This window comes from Oncorhynchus masou, chromosome 15 (genome assembly GCF_036934945.1).
Source record: "Oncorhynchus masou masou isolate Uvic2021 chromosome 15, UVic_Omas_1.1, whole genome shotgun sequence".
NCBI lineage: Eukaryota > Metazoa > Chordata > Actinopteri > Salmoniformes > Salmonidae > Oncorhynchus > Oncorhynchus masou.
Window position 1 is genome coordinate 24,989,775 of NC_088226.1, and position 6,980 is coordinate 24,996,754.

Consider the following 6,980-nt stretch of genomic DNA (forward strand, 5'->3'; position numbering starts at 1 on the left):
AGGGGCTCAAGCAGTAGAACATTTGAGGTGCCGGAACTCAGCTCCAGTGAGCTCCTGCCTAAGTCAAGCACTGTCTTTAATTGCTATTACCATTGAACTGCAAGAAATAGAGTTGATTGTGGCGATAAGCACTCTGTGCAGACTGCAGTGTCAAAATCTGAAGCAAATCTGACTATGAAACATCATCAGCTAGCCCTTTCTGACATGAGTTCTGCCACCCCAATAACTAATTTCTAATACAACTCCAATTTGTTTTCAAATCATATGGCTACACAAATATGATCACAAACAATGACTGTTCAAACCTTTACCGGCTTTATTTCATGAATAAATAAGTACATAAATAAACAAATAGTAAATATGAAAGCCTTGGAATGCTTACCCTACCTAAAGTGTACATACATACATACATACATACATACATACATACATACATACATACATACATAATTATCTCACTATAGAGTAGAAAAGTAAATAGACCTATGCATTTAAACTACATCCACCATGCTTACTCTCCTCTGTTCTTACGCTAAACACATGGTTGCCATACGCTAGGATGCAGGTTTCACACGGGGAGAGAAAATCACAGAGGGTAAAGGATGACCTAGGGCTAGGCAGTCCCCTGCTAAGGGTTAGGCAGTGGAGGGGGATAATAGATGCATTTCACAAACACATATAAATAACAGATCTAAGTTGGCTACTTTGGTTACTTCCTTCTTCTCTATCATCTGACCTCCTATTGGAGCAGAACTAAGGTGGCGGGTCCAACAGGCTTGACTGAGGGTGGGAGTGGCTAGCCTCGGGACTCCAGAGACCTGTGTTAGGGAAAATGATAGAGAAAGAGAGGGAGAGAAGAAGAGAGCGAGAGAGACAGAGAAAAAGATTTACATAAAAAACAGACTTGTGAGAGTGAGCGTGCTCACATACTTGCTTGTTTGTGTGTCTGTGTGTTCCCTCACGAGTAGCTTGTGTGCTGCTGGCGTCTTCTGGCGCTCCTCATCTTCTCAAAGCGGGCCTCCATCTCCTCCAGCACCTTAGGCGTGTACCTGACCACTAGTTTCACTGAGCCCTGGGCAGCCTTCAGCAGCTCCACTGCCTTCTCGTGGTGCTCCCCCTCCACACTCTGCAATATACACACACAACCAAAAGTATATGGACACCTGCTCCTCAAGCATCTCTTTTCAAAATCATTGGCATTAATATGGAGTTGGCCCCCCTTTACTGCTAAAACAGCCTCCACTCTTCTGCGAAGGTTTTCCACTAGATATTGGAAAATTGCTGAGGGGACTTGCTTCCATTCAGCCACAAGAACATTAGTGAGGTCGGGCACTGATGTTGGGCAATTGGGCCTGGCTCTCAGTCGACATTCCAATTCATCCCAAAGGTGTTCGATGGGGTTGAAGTCAAGGCTTTGTGCAGGCCAGTCAAGTTCTTCCACAAAGATTTCGACAAACCATTTCTGTATGGACCTCACTTTGTGCACGGGGGCATTATCCTGCTGAAACAGGAAAGGGCTTTCCTCAAGCTGTTGCCACAGGCAGGGTAGCCTAGTGGTTAGAGCGTTGGACTAGTAACCGAAAGGTTGCAAGTTCAAATCCCCGAGCTGACAAGGTACAATTCTGTCGTTCTGCCCCTGAACATGCAGTTAACCCACTGTTCCTAGGCCGTCATTGAAAATAAGAATTTGTTCTTAACTGACTTGCCTAGTAAAATAAATAAAAAATATAGAAGCACAGAATCGTCTAGAATGTCAATGTATGCTGTAGCGTTAAGATTTCCCTTCACTGGAATTAAGGGGCCTAGCCCAAACCATGAAAAACAGCCCCAGACCATTAATCCTCCTCCACCAGGGGCAGATAGCGTTCTCCTGGCAAAAGTATTATTTTTATTTTTTTTGATCCGCCAAACCCAGATTTGTCTGTCCAACTAGCAGATGGTGAAGCGTGATTCATCACTTCAGAGAACGCACTGCTCCAGAGTCTAATGGCGGCGTGCTTTACACCCCTCCAGCCGATGCTTGGCATTACACATGGTCATCTTAGGCTTGTGTGCAGCTGCTCGGTCATGGAAACCCATTTCATGAAGCTCCCGACAAGTTATTGTGCTGACATTGCTTCCAGGGGCAGTTTGGAACTCAGTAGTGAGTGTAGCAACCGAGGAGACATTTATTTACGCACTACAGCACTCGGCGGTCCCGTACTGTGAGCTTGTGTAGGCCTATCACTTCACGGCTGAGCCGATGTTGCTCCTAGACGTTTCCACTTCACAATAAAAGCACTTACAGTTGACAGGGGGCAGCTATACCAGGGCAGAAATTTGACGAACTGACTTGTTGGAAAGATGACATCTTATGACAGTGATACGTTGAAAGTCACTCAGCTCTTTAGTAAGGCCATTCTACTGCCAATGTTTGTCTATGGAGATTGCATGGCGATGTGCTCGATTTTATGCAACGGGTGTGACTGAAATAGCCGAATCCACTAATTTAAAGGGGTATCCACATACACTATATATATAAAAGTATGCGAGTAAGCATAAACACACACACACCACACCCTCCTCCCAATCCCTCTTACCACTCCATTGACAGAGAGCAGTTGGTCGCCCCTCTTCAGCCCCCCCTGCCGGTCTGCCACCCCCCCGGGGATGACCCTGGAGATATAGATTGGGGAGTTCTGCTCCTTTCCCCCCATGATGTTGAATCCCAGGCCTTCCTCTGTCTTGGGCAGCTCCACCACCCGTGGGTGGGCATGTCCCTCGCTGGCTGCAAATGCAGCCACTGTGGCCTGGAGGAAAGGTTGGAAGTGAGATTGCACGAGAAGTTGGACGCCATTACACTAATATGACTGTTACGGGATTTGTGATGTTTATTCTTTCCCGGAGTGTACATTTTCTGTATGTGTGTTAAATGTTTGTTGTCATTACCTTGGCAGTTGCCTGGGCACGAACCTCAGGCCCTCCCACAATGTCAAGAGTGTCATATAGTTGTTCATACACCTGTTGGAAAATGTAGAGAGAACATGAGGGGAAACCAAGAAACATCCAAATCATTGGAGACATTGGCACTTTAATGAGTTTCACCGGTTTAAAAAGCACAATATTATAAAATGTATAAATCACAGATGATAAAAAAGTAAATTCATAAACAAAATGAAACCGGACACGATGTATCAAGCTGGTGTGACCCACACAGAAGTGAAGTGGAGAGTGGACTAAGATATGTAGTGTCGAGTAGTCTACTTGATGTGACAGGTATGAAACGTGATACAATGTTTATAGATGTGGGTGTGGTTGGTATGATACACAATTGAGTGTAGTGAAGTCTATTGTAGTGTATGCAGTGAAGTGTACTGTAACATCATTACATTTACATTTAAGTCATTTAGCAGACGCTCTTATCCAGAGCGACTTACAAATCATACAAACAGACATACTACGTAGGTAGGAGATAGAATGAGTATAACTTGTGTGATACACAGGATATGTCGATGTTGCTGTTGCAGTATGGAAAATAGGGTGTAAGGTTGGGGATTTCGAATATAAACTTTGAATATGGTCTTTAATTAAATAGGTAGTATGGTACCTAAGAATGATCTTTTATGCATGTTGTAACTAGGACTGTAGGGTCATTACATTTGTCAGCCAGTTATTATCATGAAAATGTCTGCTGGTCTCACTGTAATTTGACCGTTAATTAACATAAAAACACTTAGCATCTCCAGGCCTCCATGCATAGCAAGTCGCTGATGCATGCCTTTTGAATGTCTACATTAAAAAAAAGTCTAACAAATCAATTTAATAAACACCATCACAGTAACTCCATTACTTACTTTAGTCAGGTCCAAAGAAACATTATGATATGAAGAAAATGTATTTCCGAAGAACAGAATATGATCTGGCCTACTGTATGTAATCTGGCTATGCTCCATGCAATAGGCTTTAGGCTTGTTCATTTAGCTGACAATATATGCTTATAAGTTCTGTGCCATTATTTTATATGATATTATAGTAAGAAGAATATAATTGAACTTAGCTGAACAAAATCATCAAGCTTCGATCATTTGAATCAGCTGTGTAGTGTTAGGGCCAAAACATGTACCCCTTGGGGTCCCAAGGACCGAGTTTGGGAAACGCTAGGTTAGAGGGACAATAGAGCCCTGAGTACCAGGCCATTAGGACCTAATGGTCATTAAAAAGTTAGGAACTACCAAAACATGTCCAGGGTGCATAAGAGGAGATTGCTGTGACTCAACGTTCACGTGTCATTTTTCTGCGGTCATGACTTATGACTGCCTGTGTGGCGGTAATATGGTCACCACAACAACCCTAGTTGTAACCACTGTAAATATGAAACCTTTATTTATTGTAAATACATATATTGTTACATAATATACATTTTTTGTGACATCATGATAAACCTTGTCTGTTTGGAATTCAGTACCAAAGAATACATGCTATATACACATCTATACAAACCAATCTAAAAACAATATAAACTATATCATGCTAGATCAGACATGGTGGGTTTAGGTAGCCTATCCTACTTCTCTGATCGATATAGGCTACAGTATCTAGAACAGTCATTGTGGGTTTAGGTAGCCTATCCTACTTCTCTGATGGATATAGGCTACAGTCTCTAGAACAGTCATTGTGGGTTTAGGTAGCCTATCCTACTTCTCTGATGGATATAGGCTACAGTATCTAGAACAGGCATTGTGGGTTTAGGTAGCCTATCCTACCTCTCTGATGGATATAGGGTACAGTATCTAGAACAGGCATTGTGGGTTTAGGTAGCCTATCCTACTTCTCTGATGGATATAGGCTACAGTATCTAGAACAGGCATTGTGGGTTTAGGTAGCCTATCCTACCTCTCTGATGGATAAAGCCTATAGTATCTAGATCAGACATGCTGGGTTTAGGTAGCCTGTCCTACCTCTGATGGATATAGGCTACAACTAGATCAGACCTAGTGGGTAAGTTATTCTAATATCTACCTCCCTGATGGCAGCACAGAACTTGCTCTGCAGGACTCTCTGCAGGGCCTGGAGTTTGGGAGGAGGCAGCTCACCGCTTCTCTGCAGCCGGTCCAGCAGCTCTATCACCCTGCACACATCTAGAGAGGAGCGAGGAGAAGGTGAGTTGAAAAAGGGTAGAATACCCCTTCTCCTGGAGAGCGACTGGGTGTCCAGGCTTTTGCTTCAGAGGCTTTCGCTTCAGCCCTGCTCTGACACACCTGATCTGGCTAATCAAATACCTGATAAGCAACTGATCAGGGTTGGAGCAAAAGCCTGCATACCCCTACTTCCAATGATTTGTGCATGTACTGTATGAATGGCCACAAAGGAGAGGAATCTGCACACTGATATGCTCCTCAACATGTCTCATGACTAAACATTTTAACAATTAAACACATGCGGGAATATATTACAGTGAGTGGGTCCCTCCATTTGAGGATCTGTAGAGCACTGGAATACATAGTGTAGCCCGTAAATGAACACTAACGTTACTCATAGTGTTACTGTAAAAATGTTGTTTCATTCTAACAGTGGTTATTAAACGGATTTATTAGCAACAGATCAGATTAACAATGTAGCTACAATGTAATACTTTGTGGCACCCATTATTCAATCAAATATTTAAAACGGGAATCCCCCATGAATCGACCAAACAAGGGGGTTCTATGACACAGCCTGCAGAGCTTTTCACCCAATTTGTGCATAAAAAAAGTAGTGAAATGAAAATGCGCACTATTACGCATGACAACTCCAGGTGTCATCGCCGTGGATGTGATATGGCTATGCTATGCACCTACTATATACACTGATAACGCAAATAACAAAGTACATACGCCAAAGTTGTTAGGCTAAGCCTATATAAATACGTCAGTTAATAGCCTACGCTTCGACTGGTCGCTAATCCGCAATGTTCGTAATAGGACTCCATCTAAATAAACCCACAACAAATGTCATATAAAACACCAGTGTGTTTATCTCAAGACGCGTCTGATTGTGGTACGATGATGCGCTCAGGTTGTGCTATTGACAAAAGCTCTTCTGTGTAGTTACCTCTTTCTAGACAGAGCGGCTCGGTCATCGTCGCCATGTCTGTTTCCTTTCCCGAATGATAATATGATGACATCATTGAGAGGCTCCTTGTCTGGCAATGCGGTGAAGTGGGTGGACGTTTCTCGCCGACTGGACGCGATTGGAGAGGGTTGATTTACAGCGTTTTTTTATTCGTTGCACTGGTGGAATAATAGAATAGAGATAAGGCTGTCCAGTCTGACCCGCAGTAAAAACAGACGACGCAATGCAAGAAAAAACACGTTTTAGGATAGCCCACAAATGACCCAACCGCCTATGCCAAGTGTCGCCGGAGTGAATATTAGAGAAAAGACTGACATAATTACGCAACCCGCTACGCAAGAACAAATCGTGTTTTGATTCGTCCGCAGTCCAGTCATTCACTGTCAAATCCTACAGTATGTTAGTGCTATAAAGAGTCATTGGGACGTCCATACACCCCCCAATTTTTTTTATTTCAACGGCATAGTGACGTCCCAAGGATTCCATATAGCATAACGTGTCTACATTTACAACGCCTTCATTTGACCTGGTTTAGTCCCATGCTATGGAGGGTGATAAGGGACATATAAAAGCCGAGGCAACCGTACCATCTGACTTGAAATTTATTTTACCTTTATTTAACCAGGTAGGCCAGTTGAGAACAAGTTCTCATTTACAACTGCAGAGTTACACATGGATATAAACAAACGTAGTCAATAACACTATAGAAAATATTTATATATATAGTGTGTGTAAATGTAGTAAGATTAGGGAGGTAAGGCAATAAATAGGCCATAGTGGCAAAATAATTACAATTTAGCAATTAAACACGGGAGTGATAGAAGTGCAGAAGATGAATGTGCAAGTAGACATGATACCAACGCCTTACTAATGTCTGCTTGACTCCTGCG

The 6,980-nt window shown here is 42.8% G+C and overlaps 1 protein-coding gene across 1 annotated transcript; it reads right to left on the reverse strand.

Annotated features, from left to right (window-relative positions):
• Positions 1 to 292: 292 nt before the first annotated feature.
• On the reverse strand, positions 293 to 6,400 carry lin7b (lin-7 homolog B (C. elegans)). Its single transcript, XM_064988890.1, has 6 exons — positions 6,070 to 6,400; positions 4,999 to 5,117; positions 2,929 to 3,000; positions 2,580 to 2,789; positions 963 to 1,126; positions 293 to 818 (listed from the first exon to the last, which is right to left on the reverse strand). The coding sequence occupies exons 1-6, from the start codon at positions 6,143 to 6,145 to the stop codon at positions 797 to 799; spliced, it is 663 nt and encodes a 220-aa protein (XP_064844962.1). The 5' UTR covers positions 6,146 to 6,400; the 3' UTR covers positions 293 to 796.
• Positions 6,401 to 6,980: the final 580 nt, after the last annotated feature.

What these genes read in the sequence shown, in the direction of transcription:
- lin7b (XM_064988890.1), bottom strand. Translation starts at nt 6,145, where the DNA reads ATGATGTCATCATATTATCATTCGGGAAAGGAAACAGACATGGCGACG. An exon ending in GCCGCTCTGTCTAGAAAGAG is followed by an intron (nt 5,118 to 6,069) that starts GTAACTACACAG and finishes GCTCCTCTCTAG; the next exon opens with ATGTGTGCAGGGTGATAGAG. An exon ending in TGCTCTCTGTCAATGGAGTG is followed by an intron (nt 1,127 to 2,579) that starts GTAAGAGGGATT and finishes TGTATATTGCAG; the next exon opens with AGTGTGGAGGGGGAGCACCA.